At 36.7% G+C, this 25,459-nt stretch overlaps 1 protein-coding gene across 2 annotated transcripts in view; it reads right to left on the reverse strand.

The window, feature by feature from the left end:
* The window catches only part of DLG2 (discs, large homolog 2 (Drosophila)), a 916,021-nt gene extending 891,203 nt beyond the window's left edge, over nt 1–24,818 (reverse strand). For both annotated transcript variants that reach the window (XM_011996427.1, XM_011996426.1), the window contains exon 1: nt 24,303–24,818. In XM_011996427.1, coding sequence (XP_011851817.1) covers nt 24,303–24,623 — 321 coding nt within the window. In that variant the 5' untranslated portion in view covers nt 24,624–24,818. The remainder of the gene's footprint in view (nt 1–24,302) is intronic.
* Nucleotides 24,819–25,459: the final 641 nt, after the last annotated feature.

The following is a 25,459-nucleotide window of genomic DNA, read 5'->3' on the forward strand; positions in this document are numbered from 1 at the left end:
TACATTATACATTCAATACATGTTAGCTACTACAGTTTCAAAATTAGTACTTTTTAAATTTGTTAGTAACCAGTTCAGTAAATTATCTAGGAATCTCATAATTTTTTTTTTTTATAATTTACCCTGTGTATTATAAAGATGAGGCAATTTTTATTACATACAACTAACCATTGACCAAAACAATTAAAGGCTAGCTAAGTGAGCTTAGATATATAAAATAAATAAATCCAATCAGGTACAAGGTGAGAAGTTAATGGTTAAAATACAACAGAATTAATAAGGTTAGGTAGACAAGAAAGAATATTGCCAAATTAGACTAAATGGGCAATGCGCAAATCCTAACTATCTCAACTGACAGCACTCTACCTTTTGGGTTGTCATTAATGAGTAGTATAATTTACATTATGTATTATAAACAATATGGAACATATAATCCCTCATTGAAAATATGAAAAAGTCAGTATTGAAGTCCTAATCTCTAAATTTGTATTCTCCGTTATCTATTTTATATAAGCTCATTAAATAAAGTGAAAACTCATTAGAGCATGAGTTTTTCTCCTCATGCAATGACCTTTATCTCCGTTTGATTTACATGCAGAAAAACAAAAGTAATTTCAGCTGACAGATGACCCAAAGATCAGAGAGGCACAAGGGTTCATGTAAAAACAACAAATCAATATGCTATTAAATATTGGGAGCACAAATAATTAGCTAGTTAGGCAAAGTTTTTCTATAAACCTATTTCTTCATCTGTAAAATGGAACTAATACCTTCAGTCTCACACAGTTGTTGTGTGGGTTAGATAACTTAATATGAATAAATTTCCAGCCCAGCTCGTGTCATTTAGTAGGCAATCATCAAAGTAGGTTATCTTCAGTTAGTTTATTTTAGGTATTTTGGAAAACATCCCCTCTATTTATCAAATGCTTACAGGTTCTAAACTTTGTCTTAGGTATTGGTGACACATAATATGGCCTTGCCTTTAAGGATTTCACAGACTATAATAGCTAATCATTTCACTAAATTGACATCATGATGGAATGACTATAGAGTATGATGAAAAATAACATGGCCATATTGGTTGGAAGTCTAGGGCAGGCGGGCAAAAAGGAGACCAAGGAAAGCTACAGATAAAAAGAAATGTCACTGAAGCTGGATGTGCAGAGGCGGCAGGAATTTGGCAAAAAGAGAAGAGAGGAAATGATTTTCCAGGCTCAGAGTAACGACATATGTGGTAAGTTATTCTCACCTCATGCCTATAGTTACAAGTGGAGAGACTTCTCCAGGCTAATTATCTGGACCTCTCCCCATTCTCAGAAGATGGGAGTTTCATGCTAGGTAAGTTTGAAAAATGGGACTAGGAAAGCTCAGCTCACCCCTGCCTCTTGGGAGTCAGCCTGCCTGCTAGAGCCTAGCATTCTCTTTTCACTATAAGATAAGCTTAGTTAGGAGAAGCTATGCCTCTGCAAGAGAAACTGATAATTTGAAGGGTAAATTGAGTCAGGGGGATGTTAGCAAGCCCTTTGGCTGCCTACAATAGCCAATTCTTCCAAGTTAGCTTTTTATCAGTAATAGTTCTGATTTTTATAATCTCTATCAGAATCTGGAACCTATATCTTATCTGGTTTTGATCTTAAGATAAAAAAGACTCTATTAAGCGTTGTCAAACTTGATGGCGAATAAACGTTTAAATGCAAGAAATTACATAGTATATCCAAAAGGTGGTACTTCTTATTTTTCAGAAGAATAAAGTACTTGGGAAGTGCGGAGGGAAATAAACTAGGTGTAAAGGCAGGGGGGTCCAATCTTTGGTTTCCCTGGGCCACATTGGAAGAAGAATTATTATCTTGGGCCACACATAAAATACACTAAAACTAATAATAGCTAATGAGCTAAAAAAAAAAAAAAAAAAAAAAAAAAAAAAAAAAAAAAAATAAAGAAAAAAAAACTTGCCAAACATTTCATAATGTTTCCAGAAAGTTTACAAATTTGTGTTGTGCCAACAGGCTACAGGCTGTAGGTTGGACACACTTGCTTTAAGGTTTAAAGTTGGTCAGTGAGTAGATTATAGCAGTTTCTCTGTCACACTAAGGAATTTGGACTGCATCTGAAAGCATTGTGGAGCCACTGAAGTATCTTAAGCAGAATGACAAGGCAGTGCGTGTGTGTGGGGGTGGGGTGCAGGGGGGTGGCTGGGTGTTGGGAATATTCTGGCAGCTTTAGGTGGATAGATTTTATGGTACATTGGAGGCAAAAAGCCAGTTAAAAGGTAGTTCTAATAGGCCAGGCAAGGTTTTTGAAAGTAGATTTAGTTATTGATTCACTTTTTATCTCAATTTTTTTTTTAGATTCCACGAAACATAAGACAAACGATCATCACACCTTACTTTTCAATCATAATTTAAAGATATCATAGGCCGGACGCAGTGGCTCACACCTGTAATCCCAGCACTTTGGGAGGCCGAGGTGGATGGATCGTCTGAGCTCAGGAGTTCGAGACCAGCCTGGCCAACATGGTGAAACCCCGTCTCTACTAAAAATACAAAAATTAGCTGTACGTGGTGGCAGGCACCTGTAATATCAGCTACTTGGGAGGCTGAGGCAGGGGAATTGCTGGAACCTGGGAGGCAGAGGTTGCAGTGAATCAAGATCACGCCATTGCACTCCAGCTTGGGTGACAGCAGTAAGACTGTCTCAAAAAATAGATAAATAAAAATGAAGATATCATAAAGGCTCAGATGGGTAAAAACTTCATATAATGAGAGTTCCAATAGGAATGATTCTCTTAAACTAAGCCATTGCTGAAGTGAAGAGATGATTATATGGACAATCTAGAACTCATCAGAAATAATCACACTTAATTTAAAAAACATTGCCTAAAAGGCAAGTTAAATTTCCCCAATTATGCAATAACTAGATGTTCTGCAGAAAAAAAGCAAAATGGGGACATGAACTTCCTGTCTAATGCCACCTTTTCTTCCCTCCTTGGACCACGTATCGCCACCACCAGAAAAAGAATCTGCATGTAATAGCAGCCATATAACAGACTAGGGTATAAATGTTCATGAAAGATAATACAGTACACGATTCACCTAGTAATGTAACACTGTAACACAATAGGAGGCAAGTTCTAGAAGACATAGAGCAAGACTGGAAATTGCAGCTGTTGTCCTAACTCTCCATATTCTAACCTAGGTCCTTCTTGCTAAACAAGCACTCTGTTTTTAATTTATTGAGTTGTATGAGTTTATTATCTTAAAGTTATTAAGTAATATCTTAAAGTTATTATGTATAAGTAAAAATGGGGAAATTGAGCTAGCTTTTTAAAGAACACCTCTTGGCCCCGTGTAGTGGCTCAGGCTTGTAATCCCAGCACTTTGGGAAGCCAAGGTGGGTGGATCACGTGAGGTCAGGAGTTCAAGACAAGCCTGACGAACATGGTGAAACCCTGTCTCTACTAAATATACAAAAATTAACCCGGTGTGGTGATGCATGCCTGTAATCCCAGCTATTCCAGAGGCTGAGGCAGTAGAGTTGCTTGAACCTGGGAGGTGGAGGTTGCAATGAGCCAAGATCATGGTACTGCATTCCAGCTTGGGCAACAGAGTGAGACTCTGTCTCAAAAAAATTAAACAAACATAAAGAACATATCTTTCTCTCTATAAGAGATAAAATTTAGGAATATAATGCCATATTTTGTATTCAGCAATAATTTATTAAGGACTTAATGAATGTTATCTTCTGTGTTAGGTAGGTAACTATCAGTCCTTTGGATAGAACTGCTGCAGCCATATTGGGCTCTGAGCTTGGGGTAAGGGTGAAGTATGCCTAAATTATACCCAATTGTCTTCCAGATTTCAAAGGAGGTCAAAAATATTGTATTTATTTCAGAATTTGACACATGAACCCCAATAAAATATGACGAAGTCTTAAAAGGTAAAATAAATTTCAAATAGAACTTTCAGAGGTGTAAGTGAATTATTTTGAAAACTATATTGTTTTTACTCCATCGTAAAACCTATTAAATTTGCAGAAAACCCATCAGCAATAATTAATTTTTGAGCTGTATAATTACTTAAATAAGTATAGTTTTCTGATCATTTTCGTCAACAAATGCAGGCTTGCATAGAATTAGTATAGCACAGTGAAAGCAGTGACTCTTTAGACTCAGAACCTGAACTCCGATCACAAATCGGTTCCTTGCTCATGGTATAAATTAAGGTAAGTTACTTTGCTTCTAAAAGTCTCCTTGCTCATCTATAAAGTGAGGATAAGATGACCTATCTCCCTATGTTATTTTGGAGGTTATGTTAAAATAATATTAATAGTATACGAGAAATGCTTAATAGATGGTAGTTGTTAGTAGAATTATAATAGTAACATAAAGCAGTCACATAAAGCACATGGCATTATCAAATGCCAGGGCTATAAAAAAAGTATGCATCCAGGCTGCCACTTTTTTCTTTCTTATTCATGGCGATACTAATTTTCACTGTATTCTCTTCTGGGGGGCCTTGACAAAGTCTCGTCATTCTTCTGAGCACCATAATCCAGACAATCACCAGGAATCAATCAGAGCTGACACAGTGAAACATGAATCATTTTTTAAAATCTACTTGAACTTCCTCATTTTATAGTTGAGATGTAGACACTAAGATTCTGAGAGTTCGCTAGGGTGATTTAGGGTCCAGAGTAGTACAGCTACTAGAATCCTGGTTTCTAGTTCTGTACCTTTCATTTCAACACAGTTACTAGTTTTCTTCTGAAATGTAAAATTCAAACATGAATTCACATTGGGAGAGTCAGATCACTTGACACAATCTGCCATATAATATTTCTGCTGATCTTTGAATTAAACCATGACCCTTGCAATACACAGCTTATAGAACTGAAACAAGAATCTGTTCAGAAGACTATGCACTCTGTCAAGGCCATTATAATGGTATTCTGTGATACAGTAATTTTAGTGATGTGATAATGGATATTATACCAAGCTACTGCCACTCTGGATAAAGATATCTCAGGATGAGAGGACATTTTCAGATGATGAAAAAATGTGGTTTATCAATTTCTACATCAGTTTAGTCAATCGGTCTGGAATGTGCAAAGGGAATATCTGTTCCCAGTGGCTGAAACATATTCCTGAAAACACAACTTGTTTATTACTATCTGAAAATCAAACTGAAGTTTAAAGGAGGAATAAATTTTAGAAAAATGTTTGGCCTTTTTTTTTTTTCCAAAATTCCTCTTAGAATTTAATTAAAATAATCAATATCAACTATTGAAATAAAATATTTAGAATGAACAACAGACACAGGTCTGTGATATGTTACTTGAAACTTAATTGTGAGAAACAGACAGGATTCCACTGTAAATGTTCTCAATCTCTTATACTGTTTCTCCTTCATGTCTGGAGCAGTTTTTAATGAACCCAATAGCCATGTTCCAGAGATGTACTTATGATTTTTTTTTCTCTTTGAGTTAGGGTCTTGCCTGTAACCTAAGCTGGGGTGCAGTGGTGGCACAATCATGACTCACTCAAACTCCTGGGCTCAAGGGGTTTGCCTGCCTCAGCCTCCAGGGTAGCTGGGACTACAGGTGTATACCACTATGCCTGGCTATGTTATTTCACTTTTTGTAGAGATGGGATACCACTATGTTGCTCACGCTGGTCTCCAACTACTGGCCTCAAGCAATCCTCTCACCTTACCCTCCTGAGTCACTGGGATTACCATGCCCAGCTGTACTTATGATTTAATATTTCAACTTGAGAGAGAGAGAGAGAGAGAGAGAGAGAGAGGAGAGAGAGGAAATAATATACTCGAAAAAGCTAAAATATTTTTTCAGTAGGGTCAATTGATGATTTCCTTCTCAGCATTCCCCCCAAATTCTTTCTAGCACTTTCCAAAGAAATCTGGGATATTTATCATCCGCTGTGTTGAAATAAGATATTCCAAATACCTTTTCATGAAAGTATTAGAGAAGGGGGTCAAGAGCTAAAGACGGGGGAAAACGTCAATAGCAGATTTCGGATGGAGATGATCTATGGCCTGTGGTCAGTATCTGGGGGCTTTATTAAGATACCCTCCCAATTTCCAACTTAAAATTTGGTAAATTATAATTGACTTCATAAGATCAATACTCACCCATGTGAGGTAACCTCAAAGAAATGAAAAAATAAAATAAAATAAAAACACCTAGACCAGCACGATTGATGGATATATTAGCCTGTCTGAAGAAAAATTGAATCAAACAGAAGTTTGGGAGGAGGTTAAGGGTTAAGAATAAAAGCAAAGAACAAGGGTAGTGAGAGAGGTAAGTATTGTCTAGAAATCTAGGAACTTACTAGATGAGAAGGAGTGTGAACATTGGAGTTCAAACATTTCTGTTCGATTAAAATTTTCTGAAGATGTTTTGACTCCAAGAAGAGATGTATAATACCTGGAAGTTATTCTTGGCTTCCTTTATTTTTCTTATCTTCTCACTGTCATATTCTGCCTCAGGAATCCACACTATTTAAACCATCCTTTTTGCTCTACACGCAAAATATATCCTCAGTCTCTATAATAGATCCCCATCCCCACTGCTGCCACCTGAGTCCAGCCATCATTATCTCTCGGTTACAAGTACTGCAAAATATCATTCTAACTAGTCTCCCTCCTTCCATTCTTGCCTCTCCGCCCAAACTCATTCTCACTGTGTACATTACATTATCTTATGTCTTTGTTTGAAGGAGTCCAATGACTTTTTGTTGAACTTTGAGTGAAATGCAGACTTCCCTCCATGACCCCAGTCTACCTGACCCAGCCTTACCTAACCCTCTAAACTCTAGTCCCAGACTTCTTGACACTTTTTCTTCTCCACACTAGCATTCTTCTATTACAATAACTTGTCAAACTTTTTCCAACCCTGAAGTCCTTGAGTATGCTAGTCTTTTATCTTTAACATCACCCAAGAATTGTCATAAGGTTGCCCCCTTTTCACCTTTCATCTCTCAAGTAGGAACTCAATTGTCTCCTCATTAATACTTTACTTAATTTAATGTCTATCCAAAGAAGCATCTCTCCAACCTATCCTCCATATCGCATTACCATAATTTAATTTTTAATAGCACACCACTATCTGAAGTAATTTTGTTTGTCTACTTGTTAACTTTACATATTTCTCTACTAGAATACCTGTTGCATTTATTGCTATATGTTCAAGTTCCTAGAACAGGGACTCTTGGTATACAATCTATTATCAACATATGTTTGCTAATGAATAAACAAATGAATTTTATGAACACGGGTGTTTCCATTCACATGACAATTACATGTTTCATGCAAATCAATGAGTTTTGCATACTTTGATATAAGGTATATTTTAACTAGTCTGAGTCAGTTTCTTGGCCTCAAATCTCCCTGGACACTTAGAATGATTGTCTGAGCTTTCAAAAGGACAGAATGTGAAGTTCATGGACCTAATCACGGTATTACCTAAAGAAGTCCCTTGCAACCCTGCCTTGCCAAATATAGCACTGTTCTATCTCTACCAATTTTTAAAGATACCATACTTTCAATCACTCATAAACATTTTGAGGTCCTATCCTGGCACTAAATTTATAGAAATAAATAAGGTATACTTTGTCTTCTCACAAAGCTTCTAATATGATAATTGAAACAGACCTGTAAATAACTACAATGCTAGGTGTAAAGTGGGCATATTTTCTACATTTTGTGGGAGCACAGAGAAATGAAGGCCTCAAATAAGATAACATCAGAAATGATCCTTGAATGATGAGAAAGATTTTATCAAACAGAGAAATAGGGAGAGTCATTACAGAGAGAGAAAAGCATGAGCAAAGATTTGGCTAGAGACTGCATGGTGGCTTCAGGGAATCAGAGAACAGTGAATAGTTGGGTGTGACTAGAACACAATAGTAGTGGTTGGAGATGGAGTGGGAAATGCAGACTGGGGCCAAATTGAAGACAACCTTGAATGCTCTGCTAGGGAATCCAATTTTATTCTGTAAACTAGTGGTTGGCAATCTGTTTTCCATGAGACGTTCATAAATAAACATTCATGAGAAAGGGATTTTATTATCACGCACATTTAAGAAATGTTCCACATATTTTACCTGTCTCTTGGAGATATAAGCCCCCAAGAGCTTTGAAAAATCCTAGGATAAAAAATAGAAAACTGCTTAAAACATGTTTAATCCAACATAGACTACTCATTAACATTTCCATATATACATAAGTGTAAGTCAGATTACACTTAAAATGAAGCACTTTGTTACATGATTTGAAGTTGTTAAATCATTTAAATCAGTAAGTGATACAAATAGAACCGAGTGTTAAGATAAATTTGGCAGCAATATTCATAATGGATTGAAGAGATCTAGGAGGCTACAGGTTATTGCAAACAGTTTATGGGAATGATAACACATCAAAACTCAAGCATGGAAAGCAGAAATGTAAAAAGGGAAAATATTTGAAACACTCTGAGATATAATTCTATGTCAATTAGTGATTGATTAATTCATGAGGGCCCTAGGAATAGAAATGTAATGGATCTGGTGATGACTTCCTGATTTCTGACTTGGCACACTGAGTGAATTGTAAAACAGGTTTGAGTGCAATGCAGAGTAAGAAAGAAGAAGAATGATGAAAATAGACTGAAGGCTCTGAGTGAACTGCAAAGAGTGGTAGGAATCTTAATGTCAATTGTTATACTTGCGTTTGATTCAGTTATTCGAAAAATAAGTCCATAGGGAACTCCCAATTATGTTGGGTTGCTTCATAAACTCAAAAGAATCTCTTTCCTCAACCTACTTGCAGTCCTCAACCTATTTAACTGTTATCATTCCATTCAGTTCTTTGAAAATAATATTTCTTCTACTAGAAACCAGACTGCTGTCATGCTGCAGGTACGCTGTTTTCATTTTTCCTTGGAACAACCAGAAGGTGCCCAGCTTTGATGAGAAGAGTCAAGAGAGTTGCTGCATCTGTAAGTTTTATTCCAAATATTAGAATCAGGAGTATAAGAATAATGTGTTTGTAACAGGTAAAATGTTATACAATCAAAACCATATAATGGTTTTGATTTTAGGTGGAGGCTGCCTACATTTTAAGACATGTAGAGTCAAGCTTATCTTTAAATGTCTATATTCAAATTTCATAAAATTCATATCCCTATGTAAACATATTAAAATAGGAAATTTCCATGATATTTCCCTTTCCCATCTGATCAATCACATTGTTTTTCCTCTTCAAGCTCTCTTACTGTCAATTTAATGTCCATATTGCCCTCTTCAGCAAACTGTCTACAGATAGAGGCAGATAGCCTGTCTACTTCTGTCTGTTGCATGAATTACTTTTTCATATGTCAGTCAATTCAATCTTGCTCACCTATATCAGGGTGAAAAAAAAGAATATTCAATTCAGCTTTTTTCCTTCCAGAGAACAGACACAAGGAAAGGGGTTTCAGTGACAAGAAAGACAGGTGGATAGATCACTCACGACGATGGTTAAGCAGATCCTGCTATATTTAGGATAGGTGGAAATTTATCTAGGAATTTGAAACAGGAACTACTTTCCTATTTGTATTTCTTTCCTTCCTTCCTTCCTGCCTGCCTGCCATCCATCCAGTAAAAAAATTAAGCATGTTTTAAATTGCCAACTGGGCATAGTAATCTATTGTGGTAGGTATTATAGAAGACATCATAGGAGCACCATAATAGGATACAATCATAGGAAAGGTACTCATTCTCATTACCAAATAAAAGCAAATTACAATAGCAATGTCCTGCAATTTTTAACCTACCAGAGTAATAAAGGATTTTACAAAGATAAAAACATCAAGAGTGGAGGCAGAAAGACATGTTCATACACTCTTCAAGTGGGGGAATCATAAATTGGTAAAGTAAATAATTTTAGACGCAGTTTGGCAATTAACTCTAAGCTCTATGGGTCAATAATCAGTCTCTCTTATTTTCCAGCATATCCCCATTGATTAACCTAGTGTTTTGTCTTGTGTTAACTGTTCAATAATGAATTGCTGAATGAGTATTGACTGAATGACTATGTAAATATTATGAACCTTAAAAAATTCACACCCTTTGACTTAATAATTGCTTTTTTTCTAAAAATATATCCTCATGAGAAATGTAGTCAAAAGTACTAGTACACCAAGGTTTACTTCACTATTGTTTGTATTAGAAAAAGGTAACCTACATGTCCAACATTATGGGTTTTGGTAGAAAAAGAATATTTGGCAGTCGTTAAAGAAGATGTCAACAAGCAGCCAACAAACATGAAAAAAAGCTCATAATCACTGGTCATTAGAGAAGTGCAAATCAAAACCACAATGAGATACCATCTCATGCCAGTTAGAATGGCCACCATTAAAAAGTCAGGAAACAGGCCAGCGCGGTGGCTCAGGCCAGTAAACCCAGCACTTTGGGAGGCTGAGGTGGGCGGATCACAAGATCAGGAAATCGAGACCATCCTGGCTGAGGTGGTGAAACCCCGTCTCTACTAAAAATACAAAAAAAATTAGCCAGGCATGGTGGCAGGCGCCTGTAGTCCCAGCTACTCAGGAGGCTGAGGCAAGAGAAGGGCGTGAACCCAGGAGGCGGAGCTTGCAGTGAGCCGAGATCATGCCACTGCACTCCAGCCTGGGCGACAGAGTGAGACTCTGTTTCAAAAAAAAAAAAAAAAAAAAAAAAAGTCAGGAAATAACATGCTGGAGAGGATGTGGAGAAACAGGAATACTTTTACACTCTTGGTGGGAGTGTAAATTAGTACAACCATTTTGGAAGACAGTATGGCGATTCCTCAAAGATCTAGAACCAGAAATACCAGCAATCGCATTACTGGGTATATACTCAAAGGATTATAGATCATTCTACTATAAAGATACATGCACACATATGTTTATTGCAACACTATTCACAATAGCAAAGACTTGGAACCATCCCAAATGCCCATCAATGATAGACTGGATAAAGAAAATGTGGCACACATACACCAGGGAATACTATGCAGCCATAAAAAAGGATGAGTTCATGTCCTTTGCAGGGACATGGATGAAGCTGGAAACCATCATCCTCAGCAAACTAACATAGGAACAGAAAACCAAACACTACACGTTCTCACTCATAAGTGAGAGTTGAACAATGAGAACATGTGGACACAGGGAGGGGAACATCACACACTGAGGCCTGTTGGAGTTGAGGGGCTAGAGGAGGGATAGCATTAAGAGAAATACCTAATGTAGATGATGGGTTGATGGGTGCAGCAAACCACTATGGCACGTGTATACCTATGTAACAAACCTGCACGTTCTGCACATGTATCCCAAGAGTATAATTTAAAAAAATGATGTCAACAAGAAAAATATTTTGCTAACTTAGAAAAATGTTCACAATATGATGTTAATTTTTAAAAAGCAGTATGGTTTTATATTCTTAACTTCTCACTTAATAGACATATATAAAGGAGACTCAAGTTTAGCTAGATCTGTGAGCATGTGTCAATAAAAGTATGTATCTTTCACAGAAGATACATATACAGAGACAGCTAAAGGACCAAAAAGTTGTTACTACATTAACTGTAGTTAACTCTAGGTAGAATTACAGGTGAGTTTTAACTTTTAAAAAATATTTAATTTATACTATTTTTTACCATAAGCTTGTATTATTATTTAATCCAAAACTGAGGAATACAAATTGTTTTAAGTAGCTAAAATACTCAGTTTTAAACTAAAAGGATTTACGATTAACTACTAGTTTTTATTTTATTAAAAAATAAAACTTGGGCCGGGCATGGTGGCTCATGCCTGAAATCCTGGCACTTTGGGAGATCAAGGCAGGTGGATCACTTGAGGTCAGGAGTTCTAGACCAGTTTGGCATGGTCAAAACCTGTGATATATATATATCACACACTAGCCTGCCATGGTGGCATGTGCCTGTAGTTCCAGGTACTCACAAGGCTGAGGCAGGAGGAATGCTTGAACTTGGGAGGGCAGAACTGAGATTGCACCACTGCACTCCAGCCTGGGTGACAGAGTGAGACTCTGTCTGAAAAAGTAAAATAAAATAAAACAAAACTTGAAGTTGGAAACATAATTTTAAAAATTGTAATTAAGTATGATAACATGTATTATAGAGATTGAATAAAATAGATTAGAGAAATGAAAAATCAGTGTGCAAACATAATCAACTTTAGAACCAGTATATAAACTGAGCTTTGAACAATGAATGTCATGGATAACTAACTATAATAACCACAATTGTAACAATCAACATTGACTGCTAACTAAATAGTGCAGCCTGTCAGAATAAAGTGCAAATGTGTTCAATCATAGATTTTTTATGCAATGGTGCTAACTACTGTACTCCAAAAACTTATATTTAATGATGAAAATGATGAAGAAAAAGGTCATGTAGTCTACAATACAGAAATAATAGTCTACAATACAGAAACTAATTATAAAATGTATTTCGTGACATTATTTCAACCTTACAGAGAACAAGCGACTTTCTAAGTTAAACTATGAAACCGTGTAAGATCAAAATTTTTGTCCAATTTCCTCTCTAACTATAGTACTCTACCTTCCATTACTGAAATAGTATGACCCACTTGAATATGGAACCTAATTTCTAAACAATGATTCCAATATTTTAATAGCACTACAGAATTGAATAAGAATCTGAGTTAAACTAAAAACAAAACAAATAAAGGAGACAAAACAGTAAATCTGTGTAAACTTAAAATAATATGCTTGTTATTAAGTTGAGCTACTGTGGGAATAGAAGGTGTCATTCTTGATCTTAAGACACCTCCATAATTAGTAATAATAATAAATTCAAAACGATTGAGTGCCTTTATATACAAGGCCCTGTATTAATATTCATTCAGAAACCAAGAACACTTTATTCACTTACTCTTATGCGCTAAGCACTGGGGAAACAGAGGTAAATAAGACAGGTCGTGCTCTAAGGAAATCCAGGTTAATGGAGCAGAAACATACTGAAAAGTATCAATACTTATCCACAACTATGGTAAAAAGTGATAAGTTGTGCAGGTTATCCTGCAAGACATACAGGCATTGAACACATAGGTTCTTCTTCTCCACAGCCATAAATGCAGAAAAGTCTTGGCCCCAAATCATAATTTAATAATGATGCTACATGAATTGTCACAAAGAGGCCATAAGATTGAACAGCTAGGCTACTGTGAGTTTGGCTGCATGCTGGGGATATGAGGAATCTCACACTCTCTAATCTGGGAGACTGAGAAGGAAACTAACTACAATGTCAGTCAATACTCTAATTTTGCAGGATCCCATGTTAAATAGCCATTTTGAGAGCTCAAATAAAAAGATTAAAGAAGAATATGTGCTTAATCCAGATTTTGAAAAATGGATAGGCTTTGTTAGGCGGAAAGGGACGTTCCATCAAGTGGGAAATGGAAAGCCGACAGCCTAGCGTGGAGGTTAGCAAACTTGCTTCTTTAAGAGGTTGCATAATAAATATTTTTTCTGACTTTCTGGCCTTATAGTTTCTATCACAACTACTCAACTCTGCCATTGCAGCACAAAAACAGCTACAGACAATATGTAAACAAATAAGCATGGCTGTGTTCTAATAAAATTTATTTATAGATAGTATAATTGGAATTACTCATGATTTTCATGTCTGAAATATTATTTTTATTTTCTTCAATATTAAAAATAATTCTTAGCTCAAGAGCTATACAGAATTAAGTATCAGACTGGATTTAGCCTGTAGCTGTAGTTTGGTGACCCCTAGACTAGTTGGAAGGCCAGTTAAACACACAGATATAATGGTACACAAAATAATACTGAATATCTCAACTAATAGTTCAATTCTATCAGATTCAGCCTTTCCATTTTATAATAAATGTTTTGTAATATCTTCCTTTTTCATCTGAAATAAAATTCATAGATGATACAACTGCCTACACATGTTTTTTAAAATGTAGTGCCTTCACCAAAGTAAAAGAAGAAATAAAAAGAAAGTACTTTATGTTAAACTAATGTGTTGGAAACATATTGCAGGTTATCCTGAAAGACATACAGGCATTGAACACGTAGTTCCTCTTCTCCACAGCCATAAATGCAGATAAGTCTTAGCCCCAAAACATAATTTAATAATGATGCTACAAGAATGAAAATATGGCAATCTGTGAGTCCTACTTTGCCAGACAATGTAATGATGTTTTGAAATGCTTGCATATATTTATAAAGAATAAATTTAGATTTAAATGGAATAAAGAGACCAGATTCCATATTTTACAAAAGGTACAGGCAAATAAAACAGTAGATATAGAATGAATTCTAGGTTAAAAATTAGTGTTAGAATAGCAGATCATTTGTATTTGATAAAATGTCAGAGGAAATAACTTTAATAGTTGAAATACAGACAATTTAACAAGGAAAATTACAGATGGTAGGAGTAAGTTAAAAGTGTATCATATTCTTGCAGATAAACTGGGTCTTACTGATATGTTTAATGTCAAAATAGGGCATGCCAGTAAGAGAGTCATCTATCTAGTTATCTATCTAGTTATCTATCTAGTTATCTATCTATCTACCTACCTACCTACCTACCTACCTACCCACCTACCTATTCTTGTTTGGAATTCCTTCTCATGTGAAGGCATATGTTTGATTTCTAGCAGTCCACAATTCTATCCTTTGATAGATAATGAGGAATGATAGATACAGACTCTGAAACCTAAGGGCTTATAGGGAAGTTGAGTTTTCATACAAGTTGACTTTGAGATTTGATATAATATCAGAGCAATATTTAAAAAAAACAGAAAACTCTAAAATACAATTTTATTACTTGACATATGATGTCAGGTAATTTGCACAAATAGATTTCTCATTATGCTTTAAATTGCTTTAAAGATTAGTGTATAGTATGGCAATCAAATAAAATATTTAAAAACAACTTTATTAATGAAATTTGGTGAGATCTCTGTATTTTATGTTTCTATCAAGTTAAAATATTTGATTCGAGATCTTTTGACCAACATCACCCCTTTTCTGTCCACTGGGGACTAAGGTTAATGATAATGTTTTGTATATTTTAAAATAGTTACAATAACAGATTTCACATTTTTTTTCACATGATCACAAAGAAATAATAAGCATTGGAGATGACTGACATGTTAATTACTCTGATTTAATTATTTCACAATGTATACATGTACTGAAACATCACATGGGGCCCCTTAAATATATATAATTACTGTTTGTCAATTAAAAACAAAATAAAACTTGAACCAAAAAATTAAAATATTTGGTTCCAGATCTATTAGCAGGAGTCTCAAATCTCTTTACTTGCATATTTGAGGATGAAATCTATACATGCAGATTGACGCAGGAGAGGTGTGTCAATACTAAAATCAGCATTATATTGTAAGGATGTGATCTTCCGAAATGGGGAACAACTGACAAAATTGCTAACAGAACAAAGTACAATTGTCCCTTGATTTTTGCGCAGTTATAGTCCCAGAAAATGTAATAATTATTAAATCCTTGCAAAAATACTCGTTTGTAAAACTGAGTTTGATTTTAGGCTTAGAAAATAATAAACTTTTTCCGTTAATCTTCATGAACATCTAGTGGAATGTTAAGAATTGTGCAGTACCTGGGGCAATTATTTGTGGGGCAGGACCACTCTGCACATTACGGTGTCTAGCATCCCTGGCCCTCTTCCCCTAAATCCCAGTATCACTTCTGATCTTTAACAACACTTAAGTACTTCTCTGCTCTTCTAAAGTGCTTTCTCACCAGTCAGAATGGCTATTAAAAAGTCAAAAAATAAGAGATGTTGGCGAGCTTGTTGAGAAAAGGGAATGCTTATCCACTTCAGTGGGACTGTATATTAGTTCAGACACTTTGGGAAACAGATTGGAAATTTCTCAAAGAACTTAAAAAAAGAACTACTATTCAACCCAACAAACCCATTACTGAGTAGATACCCGAAGGAATATAAATTATTCTACTATAAAGACACATGCACATGTATGTTCTTTGCAGCACTTTCACAATAGCAAAGACGTGGAATCAACCTAGGTGTCCACCAAAAGCAGAAGAGATAAAGAAATTGTGTACATTGATAACATAGAATACTATGCAGCCATAAAACAGAATGAAATTATGTCCTTTGCAGCAACATAGATGCAGCTGGAGGTCATTATCCTAAGCAAACTAACGCAGGAACACAAAATCAAATATCGCATGTTGTTACTTATAAGTGGGAGCTAAACACTGAGTACACATGAACACAAAGGGGAAAAATAGGCACCAGGCTTACTTGAGGGTGGGTGGTGGGAAGAAGGTGAGGACTGAAAAGCTACCTATTGAATATTATATTACTACCAGGGTAATGAAGTAATTTGTACACCAAACCCCAGGAACACACAATTTACTCATGTAACAAACCTGCACATACACCCCCCCCGAGCCTAAAATCAAAGTTGGAAAAAAAATTAAAAAATAATTTCTAGGGGCTGTCCTCTCTCCATCTGTCCTTGGGGATCACTGGTCTAAATTCTGAGTAAAAACAATAGGCTTATGTAACTTTTTGTATAATGCCCAACACTTAATTATCAATAAATTGCATGCCTCATAATTATCTGACAATAATGACTCTTCATATAAGCACAGAATGGGTGGGAGAGGGAGGGCAACTTGTAACAGTAAAAGGAAAACTCAATTCCAAGTTTAAGGACATGGACCAATTCTACGACAAACTAAAATGACCTTGAGCAATTCTCTTAACTCTTCTAGGGTAAAGTTTCTCCTTTGGAAAACGTACTAGGTGACTACTAAGTTTCCATACAGTTCTGATATAATTATAAAACATCTAGATGCCTTTAGGAAACTAAAAGAATGGAACAAAGTAGAGAATGAAGGAGAATAAAACCAGGTGAGGCTACACTTGTAACAGATCAAATAATATCAGAAAAAGAGGATGGACAATGAAGAAGGTGGTATCAAACAGAGATTCGATCCTTGGCATGATGGATACATAGGGAGATAGAACGTTTGTATGAGATTCACACTCAGCAATGTGAGATGATGCTCTTGTACTAAAGACAGTGTCTCTCTGCACTTTTATTTTGTATTTATATTAAATTTACAATAAGTGGTTCTGAAATACCACAAATGTTGCAAACTTGAATCCAATTTGCAAGTTACACAGCAAGTGTCTTATTCTGATGTTAAGTGCTGTGGGAATCAACTCCAGCTGCTTCAGATCTACAGAGTTCTCGACCATAATAAAGGAGAGAAGGGATCTTCAGGGACCCAACTCAGGGTTCCTGAGACCAGAAAATAAAGTAGGCTAGGGGAATCCAAGATTCTGCAGGGGAATTCCCGTACTCCCAACCATGTAAAACATCTGAATGCCTTAAGGAAATTTCTGTTAAATTAGAGATTTACAGAGGTCTCTATAGGGTATTTTACCTCCCAGGGTACTTCAAAAGGTCTTATGTTTGCAAGATGTGGTGGAGAGAATAAGGAACTCATACACACCTGCATTTGAAATGCATTCTGCCTTTATCAGTTGTGTGATGATAAGCATTACTCTTAGGTTCCATTTCCACATCTTCAAAATGGAGATAACAACATCACTTTGTTAGTGTTATTGAGAAAATTGAAGGAAATGACTAATGTACAGCCCCTAGCACAGTGTCTCACACATTGTGAGCATGGTGAGTATGCAATAAATATTGTCATTTTTGTTCTTTTCTTTCCCATTCTGTGTGCTTGGCCTCTCCTTGCCCTGCCCTAGAGAGAATGCTCTGCTTATGTCAGCATCCAGCAATATGGGTGCCAGGAGTGTTGACCAAATGGCTTCACATCCACCACAGAAATGCCTACAGTTTTAATTCCTTCTGTGTTATCACTTGCTCTCTTCTGTTTCCCTTACCTGGGGGTCAGCTGGTATTTCCCAGAGACAAGAAAGTCTTATTCTTCCTCGGTAAGGGGCTGTCTTTCTAAAAGGAATAAGTTGAAGCAGGCACTGAGTTAAAACAAGCTGTCAGATCTTTCTGGTTGAGCATAAACTGAGCCTAAGATTTTATCCTAGGGCAACCCTACTTCTTGGACTAAAAAGTCCTCTGCACTCAAGTTGCTGCAAACTGCTGGTACTGGAGTTGCTGCAAAGGAACTGTAAGGGGAGATTTACAGAGCTTGGCTTCAAACACAGTTGTTCTTGCAGAGTTTTGCTGAGGAAATCTTTCAGCATTTCCTTACCTCTAAATACAAGCTTATGGGAATGCTACTTCATCAACACAATTCTATTTTACATGATTTTTTTTCTAGTGTGCACAGTTATAAATTGCTGAGAACCTTGAAGGACATAATGTCACTTCAGTATCAGCATCATGTGGTACTATGCCAAAAGTTTCTGGACAGTTGCCTATCCTAGCCTTCATCATTATAAGGAAGACACCAAAAAATTCAGTGAAAAAACCATAAATTTGAATGAAAGAGCACAATACGAATGACGAATTTGGTGGACAGTAAGTTCTTCAGGTTAAAAAACATACTTTAGATATCATTAATAATAATAAATACCATTTCCTGAGTAATTGTGCTATAAGTGCCATACTGGGGTTTTTATATACAGTATTTTCAATTCTTATAACATTTCCCTGCAACACGAATTTATTATCCCAAGTTTTACGGAGGAGAAAAATGAGGCTTAGAGAGGTTAAGCAAATAAGGTCACACAGAGCTAGTAAATTCAAATTTGAGATTGTCTGGCTTTTAAGTATAAATCATTTCCAAAGTTCCTCCCAGTAATTAGTAAGTATCAGTTGACACAGCCACATACTATTAGTACTGGATAAGATCTGGGTGTTCATCTAGAAAACCAGTTGTCTTACAAACAGAGAAACGGAGGCTCAAAGAGTTCACTGATGATGAAGCATAACAAATAGAGAGTGGCAGAGCAGGCACTCAAACTTTATGAAGTCCTCATCAAGGCGGACCCAGCTCGCTCTGACCAGGCCCCACCCTCCTCTCCAGGCATCTCTCTTTTTTTTTTTTTTTTTTTTGAGATGGAGTCTCGCTCTGTCGCCCAGGCTGGAGTGCAGTGGCCGGATCTCAGCTCACTGCAAGCTCCACCTCCCGGGTTTATGCCATTCTCCTGCCTCAGCCTCTCGAGTAGCTGGGACTGCAGGCGCCCGCCACCTCGCCTGGCTAGATTTTTTTGTTTTTTGTTTTTTGAGGTTTTTTTTTTTTTTTTTTTTTGTATTTTTTTTAAGTAGAGATGGGGTTTCACCGTGTTAGCCAGGATGGTCTCGATCTCCTGACCTCGTGATCCGCCCGTCTCGGCCTCCCAAAGTGCTGGGATTACAGGCTTGAGCCACCACGGCCGGCCCAGGCATCTCTTTTAAAGAACCTGCTCTCCAGGGCTCAATGTTCTGGGCAAATAGAACTGAGTGCACAGGCACCAAGGTGTTATATGCTTTTCTGTATTTTTCATTTCTGCTCAAAAATTTATCTCTTTTTATCTGCTTAATAAACAAATATAACATTTTTAATTCAATTCCGTCAACGTATCACTACCTCTATGAAGCCCTCACAGATTCATTGCTCTTCTGCTCCCAGCCAATCAAAAAAATATATTAAGAAACAGATTAGTAATAGCCAACGTTTACTATGGACTTATTATTCATTCATTTATTCCTTAAATATTAATTGAGCCTCTGCCATATGAAAGCACTATGCTAACATTTTGTTAATCATCCATCACCACAACCCTCTGAGGTAAGTGTTATTTATATCCTCATTTTATAAAATAGAAAATCTTGGCCGCGTGCAGTGGCTCACACCTGTAGTCCCAACACTTTGGGAGGCTGAGGCGGGCAGATTACGGGTCAGAAGTTTGAGACCAGACTGGCCAATATGGTGAAACCCCATCTCTAACAAAAACATGAAAAGAAAAAAAAAAAGTAGCCAGACGTGGTGGTGTGTGCCTGTAGTCCCAGCTACTGAGAAGACTGAGGCAGGAGAATCACTTGAATGTGGAAGGCAGAGGTTGAAGCGAAACGAGGTGGCACCACTGCACTCCAGGACCAGTGCGAGACTGCATCTCAAAAAACAAAACAAAACAAACAAACAAACAAAAAAAACCCAGAAAATCTTAAAAGCTTAAAGAAATGCAGCATTTTCCAAATATCTCGATTTTTTTTTACTCCTCTGTATCCTGAATATGTATTCATTGTGGTATCTGCAGTACTCTCTGAGATTTTGCTTAACTTCTAAGTTATGACTTACGATGATATAAATATTTGTATATCACGGTATACATGGTATATCATTTGCTAAATTTTATAGGCCATTATAGGCTCTAAGCTCCACAGTAGTAGGAGAGATACCTACTTTCTTCACAATTTTATTTTTTATTTATTATTATTATTAGTGTTATTATTTTTGAGATGGAGTCTCGCTCTGTCACCAGGCTGAAGTGCAATGGTACAATCTCAGCTCATTGCAACCTCCACTTCCTGGGTTCAAGCGATTCTCTTGCCTGAGCCTTCCAAGTAGCTGGGACTACAGGCACCCGCCACCACTCACAGCTAATTTTTTTTTTGTATTTTTAGTAGAGACGGGGATTCACCATGTTGGCCAGGATGGTCTAGATTTCTTGACCTCCTGATCCTCCCGCCTTGGTCTCCCAAAGTGCTGAGATTACAGGTGTGAGCCACTGGACCTGACCTTTTCTTTTTTTCTTTGAGACCAAGTCTCACTCTGTAGCTCAGACTGGAGTGCAGTGGCGCCATCTTGGCTCACTGCAACCTCCACCTCCTGAGTTCAAGCAATTCTCGTGCCTCAGCCTCCTGAGTAGCTGGAACTACGGTGTGCACGACCACGCCTGGCTAATTTTTGCATTTTTAGTAGGGACAGCGTTTCACTATGTTGGCCAGGCTGGTCTTGAACTCCTGGCCTCTAGCAATTCACCTGCCTCTGCCTCTCAAGTGCTGGGATTATAGACGTGAGTCACCGCACCCAGTCTGTGTACTATAATATTATACCCACAAGGGCTGACAGAATAGTACACAGTAGACACTCAGTACATGATAGACAGAGAGAGAGAGAGAGAGAGAGAGAGGAGAGGAGAGGAGAGGAGAGGAGAGGAGAGGAGAGGAGAGGAGGGAGACAGATAAATGCACAAAACTCTGGTCTGTGTCTCCGCTGTTCTGTGCTGCCTCCCTAGATTAGTCTGAATTGGGAAGAAATGTCACATAAACAAAGATGGACATATTTCTTCCTAAGACTGTCACTAACATCCTAGATGTACATTTTGGAACTCACTTCTGGGCACTATAATTTTCCATTTCCTTACCTATGATTATGGTTATATTAATTCTACAGATCCAAATGGAATGAAAACTTATTTGAGACGGGACAGAAGCTGATTTTTAGACCTGCTGAGGAACAACATAATGACAGAATCCTGTTAGTACACAGTACCCCAAATAACAGAAGTTTGGAAAAGAGCCTTGGGAGGAACTCAAGTCATTACCATGGCCCTCTATTATAGCAGCTGGAAATCACACTGCTGATTTCCACGTAATACTGCAAATATCTCCGAGGGCAAGATCCAAGCTCCCAGATGCTTAACAACCCTCAGGCACGTTCTGTACCACATGTGAGTCCCTGGACTATTTTAAAGCATGCACTATTCTTTATGCTTTATCAAGGATTCTAATGTTTAATATCATTAGCCTCCAGTTTTAGGTTTTACAATATTTCACAGGACATTCCCAGTTAATTTAAGGGGTAAAAAGTAGTACCATGAAATTCGAAAAACGGCCTTAGTTTTAGTGGACACATGAATATATATATAGGTACACACAGGTTCTTATTTTGGTCATAATATACCTAAGTGTATAGTACTTACACATCTCTATATAATTTAGATATTAGGTGTATGCTATGGATGCATATATCAATGGAAACAGATCTATAAATATGCATATATCAGTTGTTTTGAGGACCTACTAGAAGGAAATAAAATTTACATGAAAAAATACTTTATATGGATAGAATGCAGCATTCTTTGGAAGAACAAGCTGATATACTCCAGGACAGAAAAATTGGAATAATATAGAACTCTAATTTTTATATGTGTACACATATATGCATATATATATACACTTATATATACACAAAATATGTTAATATAAACAAGTAGTTATAGTGAGACATTTGAATACATATATTAAAGTCTGTGTATATGTATGTGTACAGACAATTGACATTATTTAACATAATGTATTTGAAAGTTTTCAAGCGTGGGGTGAAGCCAGATTAATCAATTTAGCATAGCACTTTTATAGGACTGAAATGGTAAAGGGCGGAAAGGTCTGGTAAGTGAAGAGTGTTAAAACATTGAAAGTCCTAAAAGAAATGATTTCATAGCTCCAGTATTTGTGGATCACTATTAGTCCCAGTCAATAATACAGTACTTGCGAATGGGAGGGAAAATGTATAGAAATGCTTATGCAAACGAATAAGGAGAGATGGTGGTTACCTCAATTTGTTGCCTTCTTATATGTCACTGGATCTCTAATTATCAGTATGCGGTCTATTTCAATCCTTGAAAGCATTAAATGGTCGTAAGTTTCAGGCAAGTAGGAGGCATTGTTAAAAACCAAGGAAATAAAAAGTTTCCCTCAGTTGATGAAAAATGTATGAACATTTTTAGAGTTTGGTTATTATAACCTAGTATTAGAGATTTGGGTTTGGGAAATTACCATTTATGAAATAAAAAGTATATTACAGCTTGGATTAAAATAATTACAACAATAAAGCAAGTTTGCTTTCTCTACTCTGTGCAACAACCACATGCTAGATTAGCATCTAATAAATAGGCTTGTCTTCCTAGCCTATGTGAGCCTTGAGAATTTAATGTAACCAATACAGAGATATAAGCTAAAGACATTTAAATGAATGTATTTGTTAAAGAGTATATAGAGTGTTCACAATTGTTAAGACTCTTTATTCAGTTTGGAATTCATGTTAACTTTAAATAATAACTGCATTTCTAAATGTCAAGCTCCATTTTAAGCCAAACCAGTTTAATAATAAAATGATAATATATTTTTGATTTAAATCAAGAGGCTGAGATGCGCTATCTCTCTAAGCAAAGCTTATAATTCCATGTAAGTCAGTCAAAAGCCATATATATGGCTATGTAAGACCAGTGATAAATGACATACTTGGAAGTACTTTCTACAAACTATTATTAAAACTAAAAAATTCTCTACACCTCCCACCAAAACATTTTATTCATGATCAATAACTACCTCTCCACTATGTTAAAATCATATTGAAATTGAGAGTGAATTTTTTTCTGCAAATACAGCTTTTTTCTTTTCAATACATATTTAAGAACAGTCATTGTTCTGTATTTATGACAGTGACTACAGGTACATTTTATTTATATTTTACAGCATTTGCAGGAAGTTATCTTCTCTCCTTTGAATGAAGAGAGAAAAAAAATGAGCCAATTTTATTTCTGATAAAATGATAATAGTCTGGGGGCTAGAATAACCTAGGAATCAAATGAAAGGTATCTACACATCTGCTTTAGAAATGCATTACAGAAGAAAGAGAGCTATAGATGTTAATATAAATAAACTTATTGCTTCTCTATGAATAAATGAAGTGCTTCATTCTTTATTCTAATTTTAATCATCCTCTATTTTGCTCTTAATTATTCCTTTTCTTTGTAAAATTAATTATTTAGTGTAAATAATGTTTCTTCTCCATAACTGAAAAGGCATACAGTATTATAAGAGTAAAATTAGAATAGCATACTTCAAATCACTATTTTCTATAGCTAAAGAAACAAATGTTCTTTTGCCTTTAAAGAGATGGAAAGTTTGGTTAAAATTTGTTTTCTCTCTATTCTTTAAAATAATAAATAGGCAGGACTGAACAAAAGTTAAAAATGATAAGAAGTAAAAGAGCTACTAAAAGACTATAATGCAAAATAATATAACCTGAGGACTAGAGAAATTGAACTTGGTGAAAAGTCAGTGAAATAAACTGAACACAGCATCCCTAGACTTTCACAGGCCACCCAGAGGTATGAGCCCACAAACATGTGTGAAAATGACAGGTTTTTCTTGGCCTAATATTTTACATACAGGCATACCCATGGTATTCTGCAAAGTTTCCAAGCCATTCTAACCTTAAACAACTTGCTCTCACTTTCTTCAGATACTCAAGGGAAAGTCATAAGGAAAAGGCTCACCTGTGCTGGGCTGAACCAACCATGTGGGCAGGTACAATGCTCCCCACAAGTCCCTTTGCCCTTGGTGCTCGTCTTGTGGGGGCTTTTCCGCACACTGTCCCACAAGGTCCTGTTGAAGCTGGACCCCCCGGTCCTGTTTGAAGCTGGGCCCCCTGGTCCTGAGGAAGGCATGGTCTGAGAACTGTACCCGAGTCCCTGAGAGTTCCTCTGCCAGCCACAAGCGCAGTGGGCATCCCTGATCAGGGTGGGCGCACTCCTGCCGGCATCCATCCCATCGGACCCCCGGCTGCAGCTGTGTTGCTTGGTGAGGTATGCATTCATACTGCACTGATGCCTACTCTTTCCTTTGGTCAGCTCTGCACAGAAATGTCTCCTCCCTCACACCCCTTTCTTCCAGGCAGTTGTAAAAGTCTTTTTTTCCCCCGTAGATCCCTCAGTATCTTTGACAGCTGCTATAAGCAGTGCATCGTGGGAGCAGTGGGAGCAGCCAGAGCAGCTCCGCACAGCATTATCTGCGGGCTGGTAGCTCTTTGTCAATAGATGACTCAACTCACAGAGCAACTTGACAGTATCCCTGCTCTAGGCAGAAGCAATCAATGCTCCACACAGCTGGGCTACAAGACTGTACACTGTGTTACAAACCCTTTTTGGATGGAGCCCTACAGTAAAGAGTAACTCTTTGCAGTTTGGCATTCTGGCTTTTCCCTTTCCTTGCTGATCCTCACACAAAATACAAACCTTAGGAAAGAGAACTTATTATGAGATTCTTATGAGATTAGCAGGACCCTTCTTTCCAGAAAGGATGCATCTAGGCTTAAACTTTATAGCATAAGGAATAAAAAATGATGGGAAAGTTAACCTGTAAAGGAATTTTCAACATTTACAGGAATCACTTATCTAGAGAGAGATTTGCCAAGACACAGACCCAATCACGAAGTAACTATATCAGATCATCAATATTAACTCTAAAGAACATAAATTCATTTGGAAAAATCGTCGAGGTCACAGCATTATACTAGAGTCCCTTAAAATTTGGAAGTTTGTTTTAAATCACGATTATGCATTATAATCCAATCATATATTATTTATGCTATACACAATTATTAATTCTTTCTTATTCAAAGTAAGGCAGTTTTCAAGGTTGAAAACCGATGGGT

This window comes from Mandrillus leucophaeus, unplaced genomic scaffold (genome assembly GCF_000951045.1).
Source record: "Mandrillus leucophaeus isolate KB7577 unplaced genomic scaffold, Mleu.le_1.0 Scaffold512, whole genome shotgun sequence".
NCBI lineage: Eukaryota > Metazoa > Chordata > Mammalia > Primates > Cercopithecidae > Mandrillus > Mandrillus leucophaeus.